The 27,334-nt window shown below is 43.2% G+C and overlaps 1 protein-coding gene across 1 annotated transcript in view; it reads left to right on the top strand.

Moving 5' to 3' along the window:
• The first annotated feature begins 4,575 nt into the window (after window positions 1-4,575).
• The window catches only part of SEC14L1 (SEC14 like lipid binding 1), a 42,924-nt gene continuing 20,165 nt past the window's right edge, over window positions 4,576-27,334 (top strand). Inside the window, exons 1-2 of the mRNA XM_054278798.1 lie at window positions 4,576-4,661; window positions 6,522-6,613. Of these exons, the coding sequence (XP_054134773.1) occupies window positions 6,551-6,613 (63 nt within the window). The 5' untranslated portion in view covers window positions 4,576-4,661; window positions 6,522-6,550. The remainder of the gene's footprint in view (window positions 4,662-6,521; window positions 6,614-27,334) is intronic.

Below are 27,334 nucleotides of genomic sequence, written 5' to 3' on the forward strand. Positions count from 1 at the left end.
CTACAAGGTCATTTAAGGCTTTTCTACGGGTAAGCTCAGATAAATCAAATAGTGGTATGAAGTTAATACACCTTCACTTATGGTGCAATAAACTACAGTAAACTAAGGCTGCTTTAATCCTGAATAAAAATCTCATCATGGAATGTAAAACCCTCTAGGTATTGTACATTAACATCCCCTCTCTGAACACAGGCCAGTCTGGAGATATTTTACCCTTATCCCAATCTGGTGAGTAGTGGAAAACTACTGCAGAGCTAAAAGGCAGGAATACCTGGAAATAAGGGAACCACCCAGGAAGTGAGGAGCTCTGCTCTCCTTTCTCATACTGACTTACTGTGAGACTTATCCTGTGGCATTTTGTGAACCTCAGCATTTATACTGCATTTCGGGATTATTAGTGTCTTCCCTGCCGTTATAAAAGGCTTTAGGATCTCCAGAGATAAGTGGAGAAATTTTTCCTGCTGTTCTCTGTTTCCCAGCATGGGCTGTCCAGGGAGCTTACAAAAATATGTACAACTGTAATGGATGGGCACATGCAGGTCTGTGTCTGGAGGGCTGAACCTGGGGGTCACAGTTAATTTTAAGGGAAGAGGGGTGAAGGAGTTCACACATCCTCACACCCAGCTTTACCAGTTTGTCTCTTCCTAGACTGACAAGGGAAAGCAAAAACGGTGACACCTAGTGAAATACCCGTGATGCATTAAATAAAAACCCTGTGCAAACCAGAATCAATGTCCCCAGGGCACAACTCTGTTCCATTAACTGTTTGTCACTCATCATGCTTATTATTATTTCCATCATGCTGGCAGTGTTATCATTTGGGACCATTTCCATGGCTTTGAAGGTTTAGGAAGCAGGTATTTATTTCAATGCAGCCAGTAGTACATAAAAAATTCCACTGACTCAGACAGGACTGATTTGTGAGGGAATGGCTCTTGAAGCACTTCAGTGTGTCTGAACCCAAACTCTCATCCCTTTTCCACTTATTTTAATAAATGTACAGCTTAGCAGCAAGACCTTGAGTGAACACATTCTCTCTTGTCATGAGCTGCTGACAATCTCCTCTCTTTAATACAGCAGCTCTGAAGATAAGACTTGATGGACAGTAAGAAATCAGGATGGCTTCACTTTTCTTCACTGCCTAGGATGCAAACAAAAGAAACCAGAGCAAGTTCCTGCCTGCTGAAATTCCAGGAGCTTGAGCTGCATTCCAGCACGGCTGAGAGGCATTTTGAATATTTTCTCATATGTATTAGCCCTGCACTGCTCACAACAACCACACTTTCAGTTAGTTATTATTAATAGTAAAGGATGGACTACCAATAGTTGTCATTAATTTCCATGGCAATATTGCCTGAATCAAGATAACAGCTGCTCAGAGTTGTGTAACTAAAGTTCACAACGTGAAGGAATGCAGCCCAGGGAAAGTGCTCGGATGGGGGGAAGTGACCGCCCTTGCATAACCTCCCTCAGGCCAAACTTCCCTTCATATCTAGCAGCCTGGGTTCCTAATTTTCTGAAAATATGGAATGGTTTGCACTTTCAGCCTGTGTCCTCTGGGCTTCAGTCTCCAGCATGCCTCACAGCTTTCCTGAAACATTTCACCCACACATTTATTCATTATATTCCTCCTAACGATGCGTGGCTGGAGCTTCCATAAGAGAAGATGTGACAGGAAAATAAACAACAGCAGAAAAACGTAAACTTATGTTACTTTCCTCTTCTTTGTCTATCTTGCTAAGATTGTTGTTTCTGCAGAAAACAACTGAGACTAAGATTGATTTAGACATTAAATTATGGATTTTCACTCTTATCAATAAACTCCAAATACCTTTAAAGGTCCAAATAAAGCTTTTCTGGTTACCTGGCCATTTGGTGAAGTAGAATAGAGGCAGTCAGTAAGAATTAAAACATTGAATCTAAAGAGGGAAATGTTATGAACAAAAAGGAATCTGAGTAGGCGTAAATTCCTCGCCCTGCTATACCAGTAGGATTATATCTCAGGCTTTCAGAGCAGGAAAAGGATGTTGCAGGCATAATGGCATGGAATATCAATCAGATAACTAAATCTAATTACAGTTAACTCGTTAATTCCAGCTACGTGAAGGCAGCTGGCCAAGTGCCACAACAGAAATGAGATTCAGAGGAACAATTTCTCAACATGAAACAACTTCTTGTAAGGACTAGTTCAGATCAGACAAGGGGCTATGCTTGACTAACTTTAAAAGACACAAGGTCTGTATAAGAAAGAATGGCAGCTTAATCCCTCATTTGTGGTAACCACAAATTCAGTTTTCCTAGGGAAAGAATTGCATCAAAATGTCAGGATATGACTCTGAATTCTAGTAGATTTATATTCTAAGGGAGTGAGCCATTAATAAAAGATGTTGTGGGTAAACAACATGTCTCAGTAGTGCTGCTGAAGGGAGCAGAGACACGAGTTCCTAACTTTCAAGTCCTTATTTTAACACTCTTTGTGATACTCTGGTACTGTAAAAAGCACAATTGTACTTCTTGCTTTTAGTACATCACAGCTAAACCACTCATGGTGTGAGATTGAGCTCTTTGAGGTGTCCCAGACTGCAAATACCCTGAGCTGGGTGAATGCTGGCTGATTAAGAAGAGGTGGTAAGATGCTCCAGCAGTGACTGAGGTGGGTCCCTGCACTCCCACTGCCCCACGGCCCTGGAGCAGTGTGCTGTGCCATCACCCTAAGCTGACCTTGCCCCTGATGGTGCCTGAAACACAACCCCAAATTTTTCTTAACATAATGTGCTCTCCTTTTCTGCCAGAAGCCCCCAGAGCCCTGCCCTGAGGGAGCCACAAGAGGTGTGGGACCACAGGATGCTCAAGGGGCTGAGGGCAGGGGAGGTACCTGCAGGAGGTGCCATGTCCCACTGTCCATGCCCTCCTGCACCCACGGTGTGTGCCTGTGACTCTCTGTGTTTGGGTATGGGAATCCAGAACATCCCTCTGGCTGTCCAGGACAGGGGGCTCAGAGACCCTGCCACAGAGCCCAGGATGCCTGTGGTTTTGATTTTGACCTGCGGAGCAAATTACCAACCTTATATGAAGATCAGCAAGCCATGACAAATTTAGTAGAATGATGGTGAATTTATCACAAGGTGAAAAAGTAGATTTTGGGGTTTCTAAAATGGGGCTTCAGGGGGCAAGATGGAAGGAACTGGGCATGTCCAGCCTTTCTCCTTCTTCTCCTTGGCCTCCATCTTCTGCTGTGATGTTGGCACTTTTGGATTGGTTTAGAGTAGAAGCTCACTGTCTAACATAGGTGATAGGTATTGGAAAGTAATTACAAACATTGTATATGTAGTTTTTAGTATAAAGACATAACACCACCCTGGGGCAGACAGAGTGCCTGGAACTGTCCTGCTGGATGGATCTCAGCAGGGCAGGAGAAAATTTTTTTATAAATAAGACACAATAAACAACATTGAGACCAAAAACTGAACAGCTCCGACTCATTCTTCAAGAGCTTGGGCTGGGAAAAGAGGCGTTTAACATTTCTTGGGGTCGCGGCGACCAGCAAAAGATCCTGAGATTTGGGGGGCACTCTGCCCCTCTGCTCCACTCAGGTGAGACCCCACTTGGAATACTCTGGGCATCCTGCACAGGACATGGAGCTGGGATGATTGGACCATGATGATTGGAGGGTTGGAGCAGTTCTGATATGAGGAAAGGCTGGGAGAATTGGGATAGTTCAGCTTGGAGAAGACTTCAGGATGAGCTAATTGCAGAATAGAATTACAGAATCACAGAATCACAGAATCACATAATCACAGAACCTGCTGAGCTGGAAGGGACCCACCAGGATTATGGAGTCCAACTCCTAGCCCTGCACAGGACACCCCAAGAATCCCACCATGTGAGAGCATTGTCCAAATGCTCCTTGAGCTCAGAAAGGCTCAGTGTTGTGACCCCCTCCCTGAGGAGCCTGTTCAGTGCTCAGCCACTCTTTTGGTGAAAAACTGTTCCTCATATCCAAACTAAACCTACCCTGACTCAGCTCCCTGCTGTTCCTGAAGGGAGCCTGCAAGAAAGATGGGGCAAGAGTATTTACCAGGGCAGGACAAGGGTGAATGGCTTCACACTGACAGAGAGAGGTTTAGATTTGTTTATTCATCAGTCCTGGAGGTGTTTAGGAAAGGACTGGAAGTGGCACTCAGTGCCATGGTCTAGTTGGCAAGGGGGTGTCAGGTCATAGGTTGGACTCGGTGATCTCAAGGGTCTTTTCCATCCTAACTGATCCGGTGATTAGAAATTTGGAACAAATTCTCCTTTGTGAAGGTGGCAAGGTAGTGGAACGGAGCGGATGTGCCTCTGGCAGTGCTCAAGGCCAAGCCGGACAGCGTTCGAACCAACCTACTCTAGTGCAAGCTGTCCCTTACACCCGCGGCAGGCTGAAGCTCCATGACTCCTACGAACCCTCCCCACGCGCACCATTCCTCCCTCATGCCCGCCGGCCGCCCCGCGCCGCCCACCGCGCATGCGCCCCGCCCGTCCCCGCCCCCGGCAGCCCCGCGCAGGCGCCGGGCCCGCCCCCGCCCGGCACCGCGAACGACGGGCGGCGGCGCGCGCGCCCCTCCCGCGCAGGACGGCGCTGCCCCGGCGGCATGAGGGGAGAGCGCGGCCGGCTCCGAGCGGTAAGCACGGCGCCGAGCTTCCCGGGGCCCCCGCCCTGCCCGCGTCTCCCAGCCCCGCGTCCCCCAGCCCCGCCGCCCTGCCCCGCGGCAACTTTCCCATTGTCCACCCGCTCCCCGCCCCGAGGAGCGGTCGGCGCTGCCCGTGGCGAACGGGGGGTGGTGGCGGTAATAATGGTGGTGGGGTACGGGTGGTGATGGTGATGGTGGGGCGGGGGTCGCAGTCTTGCGGGTCACGGCGGCGCCGCGGCCGCTGTGCTCCGGCCGCCCCGGGCAGGTGGCTCTGGCCGAGTCCCTCTGGGGCAGCGCGGGGCTGTCACAGGTGTCCCGTCCCCTCCCGGAGTGTCCTGGGGCAATGCGGGGCTGTCATAGGTGTCCCGTCCCCTCCCGGAGTGTCCCGGGGCAATGCGGGGCTGTCACAGGTGTCCCGTCCCCTCCCGAAATGTCCCGGAACCCTCTGGGGCAATGCGGGGCTGTCAAAGGTGTCCCGTCCCCTCCCGGATTGTCCCGGGGCTGTCACCGGTCTCCCTCCATCCCGTCCCCTCCCGGGGTGTCCTGCATCCCTCCGGGAGAGCTCAGGGCTGTCACCGGTGTCCCTTCTCCTCTCGGGGTGTCCCGATCGCTGCGGGGCTGTCCCAGGTGTCCCGGCTCCCTCCGGGAGCGCTCAGGGCTGTCACCGGTGTCCCCCCATCCCGTCCCCTCACGGGATGTCCCGGTTCCGCGGAGTTCCTTTGTTGTGTAACTCTTTTTGTCCGTGGATTAAGAGAGGGTTTGCGGCTGTTTGTGCTGATTCAGGCGGTTTTTTTTTATTTTTAAAAAGAAAAATTGCGGGGTAGTCATGGGTAAATTCTTCTCGGGGCTGGGATGCCGGAGAACTTTCCCGTGGCTCGGGGGTTGTTCTTGGCTCGGGCCGGGGCCGGGAGCCGCCGAGCCGCGCTGCCCCAGCCCCGGGGCCGGGAGCGCTCCCGCAGCGGCTTCCGGACAGAAAAGCCAAGCAAACTTGCTGTAGTGAACGTATTTCTTGCTGTAGCAAACTCATTTCTTGCTGTAGCAAACTCATTTCTTGCTAAAATGAGGCTGGCTCGCAGCCCGCGATTCATATGCGAGTGCTACTGCCAGGGTTTTTCAATAAACGTAATTGCAGTCGAGAGGGTTCGGGTCAAGCGCTTTGCTGGGTAGAGCAGGCACGAAGCCTTTGGAGTAATTCCTCTCCGTGTTGCCAGTGAATCTTTTCTGGCTGCACAGTGGGATTTTTCTCGAAGTTTTTTCCCCCAGTTATAAGTTTTCCTCAAAAGGTTAATTTTTTTTTTTTTCTTTTGAGATGATCAAGGAATGCCATTGATCCATCTGTAATCCATTTTCTTCTTTCTGCAAACAAACACTTTTAACACTTTTTTTTAGACCTCTTTTTGTGCTTTCTGTGTTTCTTGTTGTTTTTTTCCCCCTAGTCCTTGCTCTGAACAGGGCAACCCACATACAGCGCTGGGGGACTGGGAAATGCTTCTCTGCCTGTCGCTGGGATGTGTCAGTGTTTGGTTCTCAGCAGCAGCAGCAGCACAGGAAATGTCACCATCCTGACAAAGAGTCATAAAATATGTTGAAGATTTGTTACTAAAAGTGGACTAAAAATGTGCTAATTTTATCTTGTCTTTGGAAGAAGTGATAAGTAATTTCTGACAGAAATATATATAAATATACATAAAGCTTTTCAGGGCCCCCGTTGGGTTTTAAAAAAGGTTGTCAGGGAATTGTGAAGGATTTCCTGTGGATTTCTAGCGTGGTACCACGCACAGACTAATTGTAAGAGAAAATTGAAAATGGCTTCCTACGTCTGACAGATGGTTTTAAAAATTTCTTTTCCAGGTTTGAGTTGATCTCACTAAACTGCAGCCATGGTGCAGAAGTACCAGTCCCCCGTGCGGGTGTATAAACACCCTTTTGAGTTAATTATGGCTGTAAGTATTAATTTTTGCTGCAATTTCCTTCTTGACAGTTCCTTGTGTTGCTGAGTTCTTGCTGGGCTTTGTTTGATAGATACTGTAGAGCATACAAAGCTGAAAACAAAATGCAAAATATGAGAGCTGTGTGTTTCAATGGTTTCTTCTCTGCCTAGAGTATTTTCTTAGCATAATGTGCTCTCCTTTTCTGCCAAAGTTTAGACAGTGTTTACAGATGTATTTGGAAGTTAGTGCAAAAGTAGGATTGAAGTGTGCTGGGAGTTGATTACTGGGGGCAGACTCTTCTAGAACAGGAGGAAATGTCATGTACACTGATTAAAACATTGTTATGTTGTGTCTTCATCAGAGTTTATAGGATTAGAGATCACAGAGAAAGCCATGAAAGCAAGGATATGCCTGAATGAAAAGGGAGAAAGGACACTGGGAACATTTTGAGGGAAGGGAAGAAAAAGCTTTGCAGGGAGGCCAGAGAGATGAACAAAAAGCCTTTTGGGTGCATGTTGCTAATTGGTGTGATAGTGATAGATTTCTTTCTTCCCAAATAGTAATGGCAAGAAAGAAATTTAATTAGGTTCCCTTTTTTTCTCTCTCTCCCTCCCTTTTCTTGCCTTTCAGAAAACAGAGCAGAAGTAGGTATTTGACATTTTAAAGTATATTCAGTTGAAACCACAGCTGTGGGGCTCTTATGAGTTACAGAGAGCAATTAAGGAGCTTTTCCCTGATAAAAACAGTTAAAAGTGAACTGTAATCTAAATAATAATTGTTTGATTTCACTTGCTGAAAATACTATGTTTAATGGCTTCAGAGAGAGTTTTAATAGTGCTCATAGTGTAAATATTTGGATAGATCACGTGGGTTGGAGTGCAGGGTTCCTTACAGAAGTGATCCTTTGCAGTCACAGGGCAAAAAAGGATTAGATCACTCTACAGGGAATTCTTGCATTTCTTTTTATCTCACTCCTAAGGCTGCCCCCAGTGTTACACATGTAGGTCTTGCTCCTGCAGGCACTTCAAGGCAAAGCTGTTATTCTGCTGAGCAGTGAAGAAGCCAACTGTGATCTGTGTGAGGTTTTTTATGACTTCAGTAGCTCTGACAGCTGGGCTTCAGGTGGTCTCAGTGAAATTTGATGGTGTCTGTAACTTTAGCCTTCAGTGAAGTTATACTGGCTCTTAGATCAATCAGCCAAAATTAGTTTCTTAAATGAAATTCCCTGGCTGTTTGCTAAGCTGATAAATCTTTATCTTGCTGCTGAATTGAAGGCAAAAATTCTTCCTGAGTTATTTCTTCAAGGATATTTTGAGTCAAAATGCTGATACCAGGATTGTCCACAAGGCTTTGCTTGGTGTAATTAGAAACACTTCTGACTATTAGTATTAACTGAGAGTTCTCAAGCTGTTCTGTGTCTTGGGGATAACATCTGAAAAATAATATTTAACAAATATAAAGGCTTCCCTTTCGTTAAAGCTTTTCTTTTGAAAGCAAGAGGCTATAGTAAATATGCAACTAGGACAGAATAATAGTTAAAAATTAAGAGTCAACTAAGAGGAGAAGAATGCTTATAAAAAGGAACATCCAGACAGAATCTTTTCAGAGACTGGAAGTTTAGCTGAGCAATAATCCATCTGATTTATTTACACTGTGTCAGAACAGTGGGTTATCACTTGTACTTGTTCAGAATGTGAGCACTGGATGAACATCCTCCCCCTGCCATGTTGCTGCTGTTACTGATTTTTAAAACTTGTAAAATTCCTGCTGGTGATCCATCAAAACTGTCCATGCATTTTGTGAAGTGTGTGGAGGAGTCCATGAGCCAAATTCTGGGAGGAGTATAAACAGTAAATGCAAGCTTGATGCTTTTTGTTACTGTTTTGTTACTGTTTCCTCTTGGTTGAACCGTGATTGCATGAGTTGATGAAGTGTTTCTGGGAGGAATACTTGTGTCAAATTCTGTGCTCGCTAGAGTGGAAGCACTACGTTGCTTATTCTCAACAAAAAAAAGTGCTATAATCTTATTTTAGCAGTGCCAGCAGCTCTTCTGAAACGAGGCACAGCCTGGCATACACCAGGCTTGAATTTAAGACACCCAAGAAATGACTAAACATTATATGTTGTGTTTGATTTTCCTTTGACCCTCTCTTTTATTTGCACCCAGCCCTTGAGAGAATGCGTCCTCAAACAGAGGTTTGAACCCACACCCAGAGATTCTCATCTGTCAGTGAAAACTCTCTGGAGAAAACTTTGCTCAGTGTGGCAGCAGTGTTCTGTGTTCTTTTAAAAAAATCACTGTTTCAAGCCTGGCTCTTGTGTGAGGTCTCATCTTTGTGTTCAGGTGCTGAGTACTTCTGAAAATTTCCTTTGGCCAGTTGTTCTCCCTTCCCTGGGTGTTCTGTGGAACTCCAGGGTAATTCTTTCTCTGGAGCAGTGATGAAGTTCAGCAGTGTCAGTGAATCCCATGTGCACTGGGAAGATTCCCTGGATGGACACATGTTGCAATTGCAAATTGGAGCTCATTAAGTGAAACTAATATTTAGCCTTCAGATGGAGAAATCAGCATGAATTCTTCTGTTCTGGAAGGCACTGTGAGAATGCCACTTGCAGAGTGGGTCATTCACAGTGCAAATTTCCGTTTTTCCCCCTTTTCCTTCCTGGGTTTCCAAGAGGTACTTGAGGGAGAATGGAGCACAATCAGCATTCCATTCATGCAGCTGTAGTGTGCTCCCAGGGAACTTTGTTCTCTGCTAAGAGTGACTGCAGCTCTATATTAAGACAAAAAACTGAATTTCATTCCACTTTGATCAAAGCCACAATTGCCAAAACAAAAGCATTTTGCAGGCAATTATGATATAAAGACTTCTAAAATAGACAAGAGTCAAAATTCTTTTCCTGAGTAAAATTGGTGTTGAAAATAAGTTTCTCTGTATGCTTCCTGCACTGAAATCTAAAACTCATGTGCTGAAGCCTAATATATCTCTATGACAATATCCTTAAGGCATGACCCCTTATCTCCCAGCTGGGACATCCATTGCTTCAAAGCTTCCTACCTTCCCTCAGCATTCAAGTCCAGCTGTGTAAAATCTAATATCAGCTACTTCCCTTGAAAATTTCCTTCTACTGGCAAGTTGTGTGGTTCCAGATAATGCTTGAGATGCAAATCTTTAATGGAACTATTTCCTAAACTTGAAAAGATTCTAGAATCATAGGCTAGAAATTACCACGCTTTAGTCTGACACACCTAACCCGGGCCAGATGATTTCACCAAATAGTTTCCAAAGCTGACATGATGATTTTTGGCTGCTCTGTGGAATATCTGTCATAATTAACTTTTTGGAATCTCTGTGTGTTAGTGAATATGTGTTTTAAAAACCACCCAGAGCAGCAGCTTGCACAGCTGTTCAGGAGACTGAATAGAATTTAGCTTCTCCTCCTGTTCAGAGTTTACGTAATGCTGGAAGCAGCTGAAATGTGGAAAAATGGCTGTTTACTTAGACTCACTTGTCAAGTTACCAAGGTTAAATATACCAGAGAAAAACTGAGAAGCTGCTTTTCTAAAACTTCTAAAGATTACAGATTCAATTTTTTTTATATTAGCTTAAAGAGGTTTACATTTAAAGTAATACAGGGACTTTGCTGAATAAGTAGTTCTTAATATTAAAAGGCAGTTAAGAACTTGAATCTTCCTTAACACACATAAGGGTAAAATTAACTTTAGAGATTCACAGCTCATTTTCAGTCTGACATACTTTAGATAATTCTCCTCGAGTTTAATTTCCAAAGTAAATTTAAATAATGAATAATCGCTTGCAATGGCATTTCAAGGGTGGAATTTATGCAAATGAAAAGTAAATAAGATATTTGAAAAAGCACAGATTGGATTGAACCATTGACCAGCGGGATTTTTCTTTTTAAGTTTCTGAAAGCTCTGCGGAAAATGTATTGCTCTTCAGCCCATTTAGAAAATGTCCTATTTACAGTCAAAATCACTTAGCTTCAGAAATAATGTGAATTTTAAAAAACCGGTCTCTCATTTTGCCACTGTTCTGATGGAATATCTGAACTATCTCAAGCATGAATCTTTCCTAGTAAGTGTAATGTGTAGTGCCTTTGATTATATTATCATTTTAATGGTTCAGATTTGCTGCTTTTGGACATCAGGCTGACTCTCTTTGGCTTTATAGATCTAAAAAATAGTTCTTAAGGTGTATCTCATGAATTAAAGGATCCCTAAATTACAGGTAAGTAATAAGATTGTAAATGGGATAAATACGCTTCAGTGATAAGAGAAGATTAGAAAAAAAATTATCTGTTTTTCCAGATTGACAAATGAAAGTATAATCCCTTGATCTAGATTGTAATGAGCCTCCTGATCAGCAGTTCATTATTATTTCACTATAAAAGTTATTACTTTAAAAAGTCATTTAAAAAAAATTCAAACTGTATCAAGCTAAGTGCCACACCTGCTCATAAACACTCACCATTTTTATTCCTTCCAGTCTCATTTTGTTTTCCTGGAAAAAAATGCATTTCCCACATCATGTGAAGAGGGGTTGAGAGGCTGGGGAGGAAAAGGAAGCTCTTCTGCAAGTGCTTTTGAAAGCACAAAATAGGCTTTAAATATATAGAGAAGTATTTTATTCCCCTGATGCAGAGTACTTTGCTGAGAATTTTTCCTGGATGCTTAAATCCTGAGGAAGGGAATAAACTTGAGTGTTTGCTCCCAAAGCCTCTGAACTGTTTTCCCTTCTGCTGTAGAACTCCCTGAGCCTCATCTGCTTTGCTTCCTGTCTTTGAAAAAGCTGAGTTGAAAACTCAGCCTTATTTGCTGTTGGAAATGCGTTGGTAAAGCTGTGGTGGAGCAGAGCCTTGTGTGGAATTTCTGAATTTTTATTAAATAGCTGCAGTTTCACTGATGGTGGTGGTTCCTGTGTCAGACACTGTGTAAGAAGAAATGATTATTTGGCCACTTGTTTGGAGTGAGCTGTGGGTAACAAATGGAGAGTTCACTTAAGTACTATGAAAAAATATTGACTTAGCAGCCAGCTCACAGTGCAATTCATGTGCTATTTTGTGTTATTTCTGACCTGCTTAGCTATTTCCATGCTTGGTTTCCTGGTTGTTTTTTTGGGGGGGTGCAAACACATGACCTGACTGTAGCTGACAGCTGCAGTTCTCTTGTTCACCAAAAGCTTTGAGTCAGTTTTTAACAAGTCCTTTACACTTTAAAGGCCAAGCCACCACTGCTGTCACACTCTGAGAGGTGTCAGAGAAAGGAAAATATGTATCAAAACAGTTCTTGTGTTTTGTTCTGAAAGCACTCCAAGCGTTTCACCCCTGCAGGTAGGTGTTTCAGCTCTGCTGTGAAGTGCTGCTCCAGGATCTGTTGATCCAACCAAGTGATGTTGTTGCCTTTGAGTTTAAACTCCTAAATATGTGGGAATCTGGTAGAAAAGAAGTGGTTGCACATCCTGCAGAGTCCTGGACACTCAGGGTTCTACAGTTACAGTCTGGAGAAGGTATAATAACTTCATGCTCATGGGCTAAAGTGTGGTTAGGCAGTAAAAAACGTGTGTAAAAGCCTTCAAAACCTTGTGGGAAAAAGGGTGATTTTTTTTTTGGGATTGATTAAGAAAGCATATCCAGTGAGAAGGCAGAAGTTGCTTAGAGATCAAAAGGAGGTGTTTCCATATTGTTGGGCACTCTGTGCTGCCCAAGGACTTCACCTTCAGTCAGAGTCCAGAATCTGGAACCCAGAATTGAGGGGGTATTTGTTGTAACCAAGATTGCTTTTGCTTTGGACTTGGTTTGGAGTCAGTATGTTCCTGGAGGGAGGCCAGGGATGGAATCTTAAGCTCTTGCATTCTGAATGTAAAATGAATCTTCTGAGAATATGCAAGGAAAGCTGTTAATTAGCTCAAGTTGAAATTAATTACAGGTTGGTCTTAAATGGTCTATTTCCTCTTCTCCCAAGTGAATTTGTCTTGCAGTTTTTTTCATGTAGTTTAAAAATACTGTGCATGTATTCTAAATTAAGAACTAGGATGTTGAGCTGAATTATTTAACACTTTACTTCGTTTTTGTGATAGAGTTAAGACAGGTCAGGATAGCAGCTCATGTTAAATATTAAGTAAGGCCTGTTACAGGTAGTTTAATAATTTGACTTTGTCACAGTCCAACTGCAGCTGGTTTCAACCATCAGCAGTCAGTGAGTGTGTGAGATCAGAGCCCTGGTGGCAGCATGGCTGGAGGACAGCCTGGCATCCTCTGGGCACTGCCAAAGAGCACAAGCCAGCAGTGAGCCATCACAATCTGAGATCAGCTCTTAAGTTCTTGGCTTTTCTCTGCACAGCTTTTGCTCAAGTCCTGCTGATTTCAGCCCAGTTCACAAAGCTTTTCAGCTTGTGGCCTTTTTCTTCTAAATATCACCAATATTTAGAAGAGAAATATCACCAAAATGTGGTTTCACATTGTGGCTAAGCTCATCCACCAAGCCAGCCTAGAGACACAGGCTGGGCCAGAGCTGTCTTGGAAAAAAGGAAGATAAATTCCTTGTCAACTCCATTTCCTTGCAGGTGGCAGCATGGCTGGGAGGACAGCCTGGCATCCTCTGGGCTCCAATGCAGCAAGCAGCAGTGAGCCATCACAATCTGAGATCAGCTCCCAAGTTCTTGGCTTTTCTCTGCACAGCTTTTGCTCAAGTCCTGCTGATTTCAGCCCAGTTCACAAAGTTTTTCAGCTTGTGGCCTTTTTCATCTGAGGGTCAGAGAAATATCACCAAAATGTGGTTTCCCATTGTGGCTAAGCTGATGCACCAAGCCAGCCTAGGGACACAGGCTGGGCCAGAGCTGTCCTGGGAAAAGGAGGGGAAATTCCTTGTCAAGCCCATTTCCTTGCTGGTGGCAGCATGGCTGGGAGGGCAGCCTGGCATCCTCTGGGCTCCAATGCAGCAGGACTGCCAAAGAGCACAAGCCAGCAGTGAGCCATCACAATTTGAGATCAGCTCTCAAGTTCTTGGCTTTTCTCTGCACAGCTTTTGCTCAAGTCCTGCTGATTTCAGCCCAGTTCACAAAGTTTTTCAGCTTGTGGCCTTTTTCATCTGAGGGTCAGAGAAATATCACCAAAATGTGGTTTCCCATTGTGGCTAAGCTGATGCACCAAGCCAGCCTAGGGACACAGGCTGGGCCAGAGCTGTCCTGGGAAAAAGGAAGATAAATTTCTTGTCAGGCCCATTTCCTCACTGGGTGCCTTTAGGGCTGCCGATCAGCCCTGTGGGCTCAGGTGCAGATCCCCTGTGCTGTGGGTGAGCTGCTGGCTGCAGGAACAGGAGTCAGCAGGGCATCTGCCACTGGGGCTGCCTCTGGGAGCCCTCAGCTCCCTTGGGAAATAATTAGGGATCTGCACTTTGAAAAATGCAGAAGCTGCTTGTTGTGACACTGAGTGAAGGGGCCATTAGAAACCTGATTCAGCAGCCTTCAGGTATTATTTAGCAGTGCAAAGTACTTGCAAATTGCACTTAATGGTTTGGAGTTGCGGATTCTGTGAGCTGCTCTGGCATAAAGGGGGCTCTATCCTTGCTTCAGAAAAATGAAAATGAAAAATTTCAACGTTGTATGCTGGAACAATCACATGTGAATGGACTGGCTGCCTGTCTTGCTTTATATTTTTATGTATAAAACTTAACATTTGAGCATTTTCTATCTTGGATTTCTCCTGGGTTTTGCTTTATTATAATTAGTTTTGGGTTCTATATATATGCAAATTTGGAAATAAAAATGTCACTGGGCTACCAGCTTTAACTCTGGCAACAGCAGAGGGGTTGTGGGAGGGAGCAAAGAGAAGCTACTCTTCTGCATTAAAAATGAATTTTTACTTAAACTGTTCTAATTCTCAATTATGTTTGGGCTCTCTTAAATTACTGTTTCAAGGTTTTGTCATGGTCAGATTGATGAATTTAAATATCTAAATCTGTGGGGTTATGGATTACTGGATAATTACAGCTGCTTTCATTTTGTTGGTATTTATGCTCTCATAACTTGAGTGTGGATGCTTTTTGGAGCATATGCAGATCAATTTGTGCAGGAGTTGAAAGCTGCACTGCAAACCTCACCATCTCAGCCTGTCTGAGAACTTCCTGCTGTAGTATTAGATCATATCAGTGTGACAATAATAGATCTCATTTTGTGAAAATGAGTATTTCCCTGGTGATGGTCAGGGTGGCAAGGTGCCATTGAGAGTTGTTTATGCCACAGCAGAAGGGAGCAGCTTCCTGATGAGAGCACTTCCTTTCTTGTGTGCATTGTGTGCCTTCATTTAGTGTAAAATTCAAATGCCACAGACATTGGGTCCAGTTCAGGCATAGCAGGCAGCAGGAGCCTTTCCAGAGGATGTTTTTTTTCAGGTTATTTCATTCAATGTGTGAATTATACTGTATAATTTGCAAAACTGTCTTTGCTGTGCAATTCATTGGCTTGTAGATAAGTTCTTCATTACTGAATTCAAGGCACTATGAAATTACTTCTTTCTATTGAAGAGTTTCATGGTGTGTGTGGTGCAGCCACCGAAGTTGTAATGAACAAGATTTAAAGCAATTTCACTTGAACTTGTTTGTCTGTGTTGACTAAACCAATTCATGCTTTTGTTTGCCTTTCTTTGCTGTAAAGGAGGGTGAAAGAACTGATTGTCTATACTCTCTGACATTTAATTTCTTTGTAGAGAAGAATCAAATGATTCTTGACTCTTTGTTTTTATTATTATTGGCTTATCTTTTGAAGCTAGGTCATGTTTTCGGTCTGTGTTTTTTTGGGGTGCAGAAGCTGTACCATGGCAGTGATGGATCTTGCACTGGTATCACCTGGTTATTGAGATATCTCGATGATGAATTTGGATTTTTATTCTGTCTCTTAATGAGGAGCACAGGTCTGGATTGCACCATGAGGCCTCTCTAGTGCTGCCTTTCAGGCAGTGACCAAGGGCAGTATCTGCCTGCAGGGGAGAAGATAGGAATGAGATAAACATATGATAACACTCTCTTAGGATACTCTCTCATCCTCCAGCAATGTGTCTTGACAGCCCTTCTGGTCCAGAATGTGCCATTGTCAGGAATAACATCTCATGTGCTTGGTTTCTTGTGCTCCCAATCCTTTCTGGAGCCCAGTGAGCTCTGTGCTGACACCTCCAGCAGGAGCTGGTGTTCCATGACTCTGTCAAGAGATGGATCCTTTCCCTGGAGCCTGGCAGAGCCTGCTGAGCCTCACACCTCCTGCTCCTGTGGCAGCACAGGCAGCCCAGCCTGGCTCAGCCCTCCCAGATCTGCCAGGTGCCTCCCTCAGGCCATAAATTACTCATTTTCATGGTGCTGCTCTCAGTTAGTGCAGTAGTTTATGATTTCACATGAGGAATTGCTGCTCTGTACTCTTGGGTTTCCACCATCAGTTTTTTTTACCTTTTTGAAGGTGTCCTGATACATCAGACATGATGGAAAGTATTTTTTTGTTACATAAATAGTGTGCAGGCATCACACCCTATCATGCTGCATTTTGATGACATTCCATTGACTTAAAACTTATTAATTTGTTTGCTTAACATAATATGGCTGCTCTCTGCCTGGCAGTTGATATTTTAGTGATCCAAAAGCCAAACCAAGGTGTTGTTATTTATCTATTTATTTAATTTTGTGTTCTCCTGCTGCAGCTCACTGCACTGACAGTGTTGGAAGAGGGAAATCGCCGGTGCAGTGCTTACAGCCAATTGCCTCTGGGCCAAATGAAAACCTGGTGGGTGAAGTCTGAGGCGATGAAGTCGAACCTGTTCCACTGAACCTTCATGGAGGGAGGGGGAAAGTCTGGAGAGTTTTTTCCTTGTGCTGGTACAAGTCTTTAACCTCTCAGGCAATGGTTTAATGAGGAATTCTGCACCCACACTGTAGCAGTGCTGTAGTCATCCTGTCCTCCTCCACTCATAAATTAGATTTTGTCTGCACAGTAATAATTTTATTTAAAATAGCCTAACATATTCCAGATGTTAAACACGTTGTAACAGACCTTCTTATTGAAAGTGTCTGTGCTTCTAAGACCAAACAAGTGACGAATATTAATTATAGGACTCATAAAAGTGAGGCTTAAACGTGGTACAATAGAGCAGCAAGGAATATTTGACTGTTCTAAAAATAGATCCTCAGTGGACACAGTGAGATTGCAGCTGAATTGTAAAAAACTGACTGCAGAGGAACCAAACACGCAATTTTTTTAACTGGAAAAGGAAAGGGGAAGCCAAGCACCAAATTCTGCTTTCAGTGTGACAATACCCCGTGCCTGTGAAATGCCTGTTGGCAACACAGAGCAGTGCTTGTGATTGTTCAGCTGCTGTAGGACAAGGAATGGTAATTAAAGAAACGGTAGGACAAGCTTAATGATTTGCAGTTGTTTTTATTTGTGTCTCTTAAAAAATTCACGGGGAGATATGTTCCTGTGTTATGTAAAGGGCTGTGCATTGCCAGCGTTGCAGAGAATTAGGAAGTGCCTGGGAATAGCTCCCATTCCTCAGTAATCACGTGTGAGGCTTTCCTGGCCTGTGGCCAGCCTTTGCTGTGATGCTCTTTTGGAGGTCAGCCTCTTCTCCAGAGAGCTTTAACCTTCAGCCAAAGCAGTCCTGTCCTGTGCAGCTGGGGTCAGAAGCCAAGTTTCCTCTCGGAGGAACTCCTGAGGTTGGCTGTAATTGCAGGGCACATTCTGTCACACAAAGTGCTGTGCCCAGGGCTACGTGGCTTCTGGGCCAGGCTGATTTCCATCTGTCTTGCTGGGAACACGGACAGGGCAGGCATTTTTCTCTGAATTGTTGCAAATGTGTTTAATACACACGAGTTCCAGTGACACTGCAGGTCCGTCTGGGATTGCTGTGGCCCCCACGAGGCCAGGTAAGATCTGTGTGGGGTGAAGAGCAGCTTGGAGCTGTGCAGTCTGTCCTCGGTGTTCCACCTTCAGTCTAGACCAGAGCAATGCCAGTTGTTTTCTAACGAGCAATTTGATCTTGGGCTCTCAGTCATAAGGCAGCCTAACCTGAATGGTCAGGCTTTGCCAGCTTACTCCAAAGGAAAGGAAGATTAAAATGATTTTATTTGCATTCAGTGTGGTTGTTGGGCTTTCTGTCCTTAACCTTTTGTTTTTCTTGAGGAAGGAGTGGTTATTGCCCAACTTCTTTATTCCAGCTTCTCATTTTAGAGGTTTGTGTTTCAGGATTGTGCAGAGGCTGCAGTTGAAGTTTGTCTTGATCACTCTTCAGTGAGGGGCACTTGGGCACTTTGGGCTCTCTGGACTTCCAAAGGGAGGAGGAGGAGAATTAAGGATTCTCTTGTGTGTGCCTGGAAGGCAAAACAGGTGTAACCCAAATTCCTACACAGGCTATCCACTTTCTCCTCTGTCCTGCCCTCACATTAAGGTGTCGTCTGAAGATGGACATTTAGGTTCCCATACAAGAATCAATTATTACACAATTCTACCTGTGCAAATTTATTTAAGCAAACCACAGATGACTCAGATCTGTTTTAGAATAACCACTCTTCAAATTAAAGTCATGTTGAGGCATGTCTGTGGTTACTGAAGATCATCTTTGACAGATGGAAGATGGAATGTTAACCCTTTTCTTGAGGTTGCATCCTTTATCCCCAGTTTGTTCTACCTGCTAAATTGGTGTACCTTTAGCCATCAAAACTTCAAATAAAATTGCATTAAATCATTAAAAGTTTAATTTTGATCTGGAAGGAGAGGGAATCTGTGTGTAGCAGAATGGTTTTCAGGTAGTATTGAGCCAGTTCCCTTCCAGTGTCATTCCATGCAACATGAGGCCCCTGTAATTTTGCTGGTAGAACTTCTCTGAGCACTTTTCTGAAATGAAAATACCCAGATTGAATGGGAAGGGAGCACTGAGGGGGATAGAGTACAAGGAACCTGCATGGGTGGCTTGACTGGTCCCAGCCCTGATGAGAATTGAGGTTTCTGTGTCTGGCTAGAGGCTCTTTGCTTGCTCTGCTGAGTTGGTGACCACAACTGAATAACTCAGCAGTGAACTACCAGTAAAATTCCACTTACCTAGAACAGAACCTCTTCTGAATCTCCTGCTTTATTTATAAGGCCTAAATTATTTTAATGAAATATTAAAGCGTTAAAATAACTTTAGGCATGCTTGAAAACCCTGAACACTAAGGCTGAGGTTCTTTAGCTCTGTAGCCAACACATTTATGCTGCCATACAGAGGAAATTTGTGCAGACCTTCCTGTCCCCCAGAAACTCCTTTTTTTTGCTTCTATTCCCTTCCTTGCTTTTGGTTTTGGGCAGTGTTAAGTGAATCTATGCTTTTTTTAGTATAACTCAGATTTGTCAAGAATGCTTAATGAACATATGTTGTCAAGTATTTCCTTGGACAGGCTGGGAGTTTTACTGATATTTAGTTGCAGGTGCTGTCTATATGGAGCATTTTTTCAATAGGCTGCCTCTGAAATCCTTTTGATTTCTGATTTTTGTGCTGGTAGAAAAACAAGCACTTCTTTGCTTCACATTTACTTTGCAGAGAATGTAATCTAAAATTCTGAAATGTGTGTGAACTTTTTCAATCACTACAAGAAAATGTGCTTTTTTCCTCCCCTGAAATTGTAACTATCTTTTTGATAGTAGGCAGGGTTTGATGTCTGCTGTAACTTAACAGCAGTAGAAAATCAGTTCTAAATCCTTTCCTGGAAGTGATACTAATGTGCATAATCCCACCCATCTAGTTGATTCTTAGCCTGAATTTCTCCAAAACTTTCTTTGCAACAGCTACCAGAGGTGAATTTTTGCTGTGTCCTGTGATTGACAACTGAGATCATGTCCCAAAGCCCTCATGGCTTGGGGTCATGTTTGGTGCAGTAAGAATGTTTTGGTTTCAGTAGGATTCCTGCTGCTTTCTCTGTGTGATGACCTCAAAGGAAAGAAGTTTAAACACAAGCAAGACAAACTAAAATGGGTACCAAATTTTGAGAAGATGGTGTGGATGCTGTGCTGAGTTTCCTTGGAGGTCTGTCCAGTTTCAGTGACATTTTGCAGTGACCTGGAGGATGTTATGGTTGGACTCAGTGGTTTTAAAGTCTTTTCCAGCCAGAATGACTTTATGATTCCAAGTGCATTCCACCTCAAAGCCAGGTTACAAGAACTGGCCTGCAGGGTTGCCTTTAGAGCTGTTTAAAATGCCAAGCTATGCATTTGGTCTGGATTTGGAATGTAATTAAAGCCAATAAGTGATCAACACTGTAACCATGGAAATGCTGCCTGAACCACAGAGAGGAACAGAAATGCCAGTAATTGTGTGTTGGTGCAGTTGCTTTCACTTGGAAGTGCTTTGTAGCAGATTAACACATGAAAAGTCCTGCTATCAGAAATCCAAGGTGATGTGTGATGTGCAAGCAGCACTCTGAGCTGCAGTTTCCTTTCTAACACCATTTCAGTGATATTCCATGATTTTTGTGATTGGCTTTGTGTATCAGCTATGGTTTTGCCTGAAATTTAACATGAATTTGCACTGCAGAGGAGTTGGGAGAGATAAAATAGGTGTGAAGTAGCCTGGGTTGTGTCTGCAGAGCTCTGTGGAGATAAAGCTCTGTTCTCAAAGGTTGCTTTGCTTCCCCATGCACATCCCTGGTGTTCTGGATGAGTGGTGCTAAGTGCTGTTTGAAGCCAGGAACCCAGAAAAAATTGTCTCTACATTTTTATGGCCTCAGAGTAACTCAGTGGAGCCAAAGCACAAGGAGAACTTCTGTGCTGTTTCCTGTCTCCATAGAGATTTTTAATTTACTGAATCAAAGCCCTTCATGCACGATCACAAAGCAGTTATTGAATTTGAGTTTAGTCTGTATACTGGGTTATTTTGTAGTGGTTATGGGCAATGTCCTCATTGTTTTCAGGAATTTGCAGAATGGATGTGAAGCTGGGAGGTTTCTTGCTGTGTTTTTCTAGGATTTGAGCAGCAAATTGCCTGCTTGGCACGTGGGTAGGCTGTTAACCTGTTTGGTAGAACAAATAGATATTGTTTGTTCTGTGGTGACATCCACTGAAGACAGGATCACTTTAAGAGGTAGAGTCTATTTGAAATGTGCAAGAAACTTAACTGGGTATTTTCTTAACTTGAAAGTACTGTGGGCTTCTAGTATGTAAAAATGGACAGAGCAGTCTTATCCTCTTCTTTTTATAGGAAGTAATAAAATCTGAGGCTTTATATAGTTAAGCTAGTGGTGAATTTAAATGTGTTGGAATAAATCTGCTCATCCTTTCTTCCTCTTTCTTCATGGACATTCACAAGGCACAAGTGAGTTGTTCTTAGCAGTGTAGAGCCTGAAATCCTTTCCAGTGAAACTTGACTAAATCAAGAGAAGCCCTTAAACAAGTATAGGCACCAAGAGAAGATGAGGACAAGTAGAGATGATGCTTTTCTGGACACTTAATAAAACCTTTTCTTCCATGCAGGACTCTTGAGTGCCAGAGGAGCTGTTGAGGGCGAGAATTAATGGCTTTGGTAAATGCCAGGAAAAGAAATGTTTTCTTATTCACCTCATTTTCCTCAACTCCTGCTTTCAGGGTGAATTTCTCAGGAATTTCATTTCCATTCCACAGAAGGAGAGGTGAGCTGAGGAAGCTCAATTTGCTGGCTGCTAAGCCAGTTATTCTTTCAGATGCTTTCTTGAGACAAGGATACTGAAAAGAACAAGTCCTTGTAGCATTTCATGATTGAGCAAGGCCCAAGGAAGCCCTGGTGGTGTTAATGAAAAGGTTTTGCAATGACCTTCAGTGTTGGGTGTAAGAACAGCTTAGAGCACAGGTTATTTAACATCTGTGGGTGTTGGAAGCCCAGGGAGTGCCCACAGACTGTGCAGGGCTCTGTAATGCCCGGGAGGTCAGGGCTCATTCAGTGTGGGAAATCTCCCTGGATCTTCTGAGGAGAAGAGATGCAAACCTGGGCTGTAAATTTGAGCACCACTTCAGTGCAGTGGCATAAATACAGCGTTTGAAGAATCTGAATATCATGCTGCAGTAAGTTTTTGAACCATTGACAATTTCTCTTCCCAGATACTCAACCTGAAAGCTCTGATCTCTGCCTTGGAGAACATCCAAGGTTGTTTTCAAAGATTGCTTCTCTTGCTGTTTGAGAAATAATTAACCTTCAATTACAACTCATGAACAACATCTGTGCAAAGTAGGTTCTTGTTAGTACTTGTCTGATTTGTGTAATAATGTTTATGTGGAGTATTAAAAAAAAAAAAAAAAGATAAGCCCCAGAACTTCAAAAACAAAAAAAACCATTGTAATTGTAGTCCAAGAATTTGATGCATCATTATATAAAACTTTTACAGCCTTCTTGATGAAAATTTTGACCAACTCCATTGTTTATGAACTTTAAGGTAGGAATGTACTCTGCAAAGCAGAAGGAGCTGGGCCATTTTGCCAATTACTTGGGAATGCTTTGCTTTGGAAGATTGGATATGAACAGTGCTGTAAACTTACTCTTAATGCACTAAAGATCATTTAATTAGAAAGTTCCAGGTCACTTCTTACACTCATGTAGTAAACAGGAACTCTTTAGCCTCTAAATGGAGCAGAATGTTTGTCTTACTGATATTGACTTGTCCTATTGATTTTTTGGTGTAACTTAGAGAAGGGTTATTTATTTTATCTTGGGTACACTTAATAGGCATCATTAATACTGAGATGGCCAAATTTCATCGTACCAGGGAACAGAACAGAGGGTGAAGACAATCTATTGTGTGTTTGAATGACTTGTGCCATTCCAGGGTAAAATGGACTTTTTTGGGACTGTAATGGAGGGAGGATACAAGAGGAGCAAAGTAAAATCAGCTCATGATGCAGTTGTAGGAAAGTGTGATGGGGAGAAAGGAGAATTGTGCAGTTTTTTTCCTGTAGCTTAGAGTAAGGGTCCACTCTCATTTGCCAGGAGAATGTCAGCTCTCCTTTTGGGAATCCTTTGGGATTCATCCCAGCCGTGCCTTCAGATCTGCCTGCAGAGCCAGCTCTGCTCCTCACACCCTGCTCAAGGACAGCTCTGCTTGGAAAGGCAGGATTTTCCTCTCTTCTGTGGAATTCTGCTCTGCATGGAGTGGAAGAGCTTTTTCCTGTTGTAAAATGAATGCATTTAAACAAAGGTATATTTGAATATGGGGCATTGGGATTTAGTTTCCCTTTTAAAAGACCAAGATGAATCAGAGCCTTCCTTTTTAATGAATGCTTGCTGCCTGCTTCATCTGTCTTCATCCTTAAAATCTCTGCAGTAGCTCTCCTTCAGGTGAAGAATTATAATTTTTAATTCAAATTGCTTCCACACAAGGTATTTCCTGATGTACTTTCTAATTACTTACTCCAGTTCAGTGATAAATTGTTAAGCAAACATTTTGTTTGTTGATCTTGCTCTGATAGCCAGCAGGTTCACCATTGGTGAATCTTGCTGGAAAAGCTACAGTGTATTTGTTCTAATTCTATTTGAACACTTTTAAAGTAGAAATTGCAATGGAAGGCTTAAATTCTTTTTTTTTTTCCCTTTTAAAGTAAGTCATAGTGTTCTTTACACGCTGGTCATGTCTTGGTGGCATAGACTGTGCTAAGATTTACAGAGAAGTCAAAGGACTGTTAAACAACCTCATATTTTTGAGGACCAGAAATGGCACATAAAGGAAATTTTTGTTTAGATGATATCCAACCATTCATGGACAAGTTGTCTGTAGTCCCCACAAGCCTCAGCTGTGGTCTGTGTAACAAAACCCTTCTCCATCTTTTCCACAGAGAGTTCTAGAACTGAGTGCCTGCCAGGCAGCCTTTGTTTCCCAGCAATAGGAGAGTAACTCCTCTCTTTGTAAATGAGAACATTTAATGAGGTGAAAACACAACAGAGAGAAAAAGCACTTAAACCTCCTGAGCAAGGGCTGCTGTGGGGAGCTGCTCTGAGGGGAAGGTCCCTGCACCAAGCCTGCCTGGCACCCTGAATGTGCCCTTGGAGTGTGGAGGTGTTTGAGGGTCCCCAGGATGAGAGAAGAGATGAGAATCTTGACTCTGTGTTTCAGAAGGCTGATTTATTATTTTATGATATTATATTATACTAAAAGAAAATTATATACTACGCTAAAGAAAGAGAAAGGAGACATCAGAAGGCTAGAAATGAATGAATAATAAGATCTTGTGACTGACCAGAGTCTGACACAGCTGGACCATGATTGGAATTCACATGGAACCAATCAAAGATACATCTGTTGGTAAATGTATCCACAGCCAGCAGATGGTTATTGTTTACATTTCTTTTTCTTTTCTGAGGCTTCTCAGGAGAAAAATCCTAGCGAAAGCATTTCCATAAAATATGTCAGTGACACTTGGAGGACTTGTCCCTGCAGAGCTGCCTTCCCAGGGGAGGCTCTTCCCAGAGAGCTCCTGTGTGTTAAAGATGTTTGTGCTTCCCCAACGTGCAGTTTGCTTCACGTTCCCTCTCCCCAGTGCCTGGGAGTGTTACCTTACCCCAACCCCTATTTCTGGAGCTCTCTGAGGTGTATCCACTGTAACCATCTGCTCCCTTGCCTGCACGCCCCCGAGCTGATCCCTCCCATGTGAGCCAACATCCCTCAGAGCCACTGAGATCACACTGCTTTGTTCAAGTCTCACGATTTTTATGCTGCTTTGAACAAGTGCCATGATTTTTATACATATGTATGGATTGTGAAGGGAGTGATGGAGAGGTCTGAACAGCAGAATACAAGGCATGAAAAGTTATTTGCTGATCTGTGAGAGTTCATCCAGCATTGTTTCTTTTCAAGTTCAACTGCCAAGAATATGAAAGCTCTTGGTTGCCCTGCTGTGGGTTACTGCTTTTCCTATTGATCTGCAGTGCTCTAATGCAAGGGGAGGAGGGGATATAGAGATATCATCCCAAAAAACTCACTTCCTTTTCAAACCAGGATGTGCAGGAATCATCAGGCTCCTGGAATGCAGCCTGCCTGAGTGACCCTTCTTGTTTCTTGTGTTTGTGAATAATTCACAAATCCCACACTCTGGAAGTGGCCAGGGGAGCACAGTGAACTTTGCCATGCTCTTGGATGTTGGTGCCCACACATGGTCAGGCTCTGCAGGCAGAGATTAAAATTAGCACTGAGTGCTGCAGATGAGATTGGGCTGCCAGGATGAATCTGTTCATGGCTTCTCTTGAGGTGCCCTTGGAGAATGTGCTGCTGCTCTTGGAATATTGCTCAGCCAGGAATTTTGGACAGAAAGCATCAAAAAGAAATAAAACATCTTAACAACTTGATTCATGCCATTGAGCTGTTAAAGCACTCAATATGCTTAATTTCCTAAATGGTAATTGAAATTCCTCTGTATTTCACCAGGTTAGAATTTCTGTTTGGAGGATTCACCTACTAGAGCAGCACAGCATAAGATTACTTGGAATGGAAATACTAAATAATCCCTGTCCTGGAAGGCAGGAGACTGAGAATATATTAATCTGGCCAGAGAAGCTGAGTAATTTATTTGCATGAATGACTGACTCTCCCTCCTGAGGACTGAGCCAATGCTTATTATCAAGGGATTTTATTAGCCCAAGGCATGGTTTGAGAAGCAAAAAAAGCCAGAAATCTTTGAAAACTGGGTTAGGGGTCATACCTAAGTGCTGTTTTAAAGGTGATATTTTGAAAGGAACTTGTTATTCCTGATACTAGAATTCCAAAATCTAAGGGCTGTGGCAGCAAGTACAATTCCCTTGGCTATGAACAACGACTGCAATGGGTTTAAAATAGTCTGACTTCTGAATTGCTTTCATGTCTTCACACTCAGCTGAAATACTAGCAAGGATAAAAGTGGTATAAATCCTGTTATTTTGACTCTACTCTGAGCATGAGTTGCTAAGGGAAGCAGTTGGAAAAGCAGCTTTATTACAGTGCTATTTTGGTTGAAATTATGCTTGTCAGTGCTCTTGCTGTTAACATGCATTAAGAAAGTTAAATTTGTGGTTCAAGCTGCTTCACCAGACTGTGTTTTTCTTGATGCACAATGCAGCTTCTAATGGATCAGGGTACACAAATGTTCCAGAGGCTGGTGGGAAATGTAAAAGTACGTTATTGAGGAACTGCAGAATTGCAGGCTCAAAATCACTTTTTGTAAGATCTGTACACAGGTGTCTCAGCCACTGAGGTGTTGTGACTTCATGTCAAGCCCAGCAGCAGCTGCAGAATTTTGGGGATGAGCACATCTGTGCTCTTGACTTGTGCTCTGTGTCAGTCTCCACACACCCCGTGTGTTAAATGTGACAGTGACAGTGTCACGTCCTTGAAATGCCATTCCTGGGTGCACTCAGTGCTACAGCAGCAGCCCTTCACTCCTGCATGGAGCCCTTCAGGGTTTTCTGCAGCTGCTCCTCTTTTGAGGAACTAATTGTCTTTGATTGTATCTGTGCAGTGAAATTGGAACACTGAGACAAAGGTGTGGAATATCTGATTTTATTTGTGAACAGAGACCTATCTGTCCAGGTTTTACCACAACGCTGTCATACAGGGAAGGAGCGATATTTTATAATAAACTCTGCTTTATCAGCCTGCTGGAGCAACACTGCATAATGCAGTTATTTCCTGTCTGCAAAGCTGGATTTGAGACAAAATTTCTGGTTCAAAACACTTCAATAACGCAGCAAAATCCCTTCAGTTCTCTTGGAAAATAAAAGCACTGTTTGATCTTTCTTTAATTTTCTCGTGCTCCTTGAATAGCTCAGTCTTGGCCATGCATGTGCTGCTCTGACTCACGTGGCTCTTGCTGTGTTGCACCACAAATTACAGGTTTTCTTCCTGTGCTGTGTAGGTTTGTGGTGAAAGATCTGTCAGTGTCCTGTAGCCTTTAGCAGCTTTTTCCTGCCCACTCTGCACTGTGAAAGTGCAGTTTGTCCCTCATGGAAGGCACAGCTGTGCTTGAATCAGATTGAGTATTTTGACATGGCCATGGTTTGCTCTGATCACCTTTTATTCAAACTGGGCTGTGCTGGGAAATGGTGCATTACAAGGATGTGTTGGCAGTGGGGCATAAAGAAATAAAATCTGATTTAAGAGCCCAGTAAATTTGACTGAACAGTTTTCTGTGTCTACTTTCTTTAGAGAGAAAGAATCCTGAGTTGCTGTTAATCTCTTGGAAACCTTCACTTTTTTTTTTTTTTTTGCTTTTCTATGAGCATTCAGCCTGCCAGCTTTTGGCAGATAATTATTTCATTCTCTTCTGAATTGAACACATTCAATTCAGTCTTGCCATTTAAAACAACATATTCTTCTTGGGCATTTTTTTGTTCACAGTTCAGGGGCAGGTAATGCTCTGAATTGCAAACATTCACAGGGCAAACATGAAGTGTTTGGAGGACTGAAATGAGAAAAGTGTCAGTATGTGCAATGAAGGAGACTTGCAAAGGCTTTTGCATAAAGGGGGCTGTTCAGATGGGGGAAAACTCCTCATCCAAAGGTAAAAAAGACTGAAAAAACTGAGAAAAATAGATACCTGCCTATTAGATACCTACCTATTAGGTACCTACTGCCCTTGTCCTGTCTATAAAATAATTGTAACATAAGGTCCTTAAAATAAAAGCTTTAAATGAAGCAATCTGAAACTGAGAAATGCTTCTAAATTCTGCTTCTTCTAGACATGCTTTCTTTTTCTGACTTCACCTACAGTCATTGCAGTT

The sequence above is a fragment of the Melozone crissalis genome, unplaced genomic scaffold (genome assembly GCF_028551555.1).
Source record: "Melozone crissalis strain CALT ecotype California unplaced genomic scaffold, PUWL_Pcris_2 ptg000026l_1, whole genome shotgun sequence".
NCBI classification, from domain to species: Eukaryota; Metazoa; Chordata; class Aves; order Passeriformes; family Passerellidae; genus Melozone; species Melozone crissalis.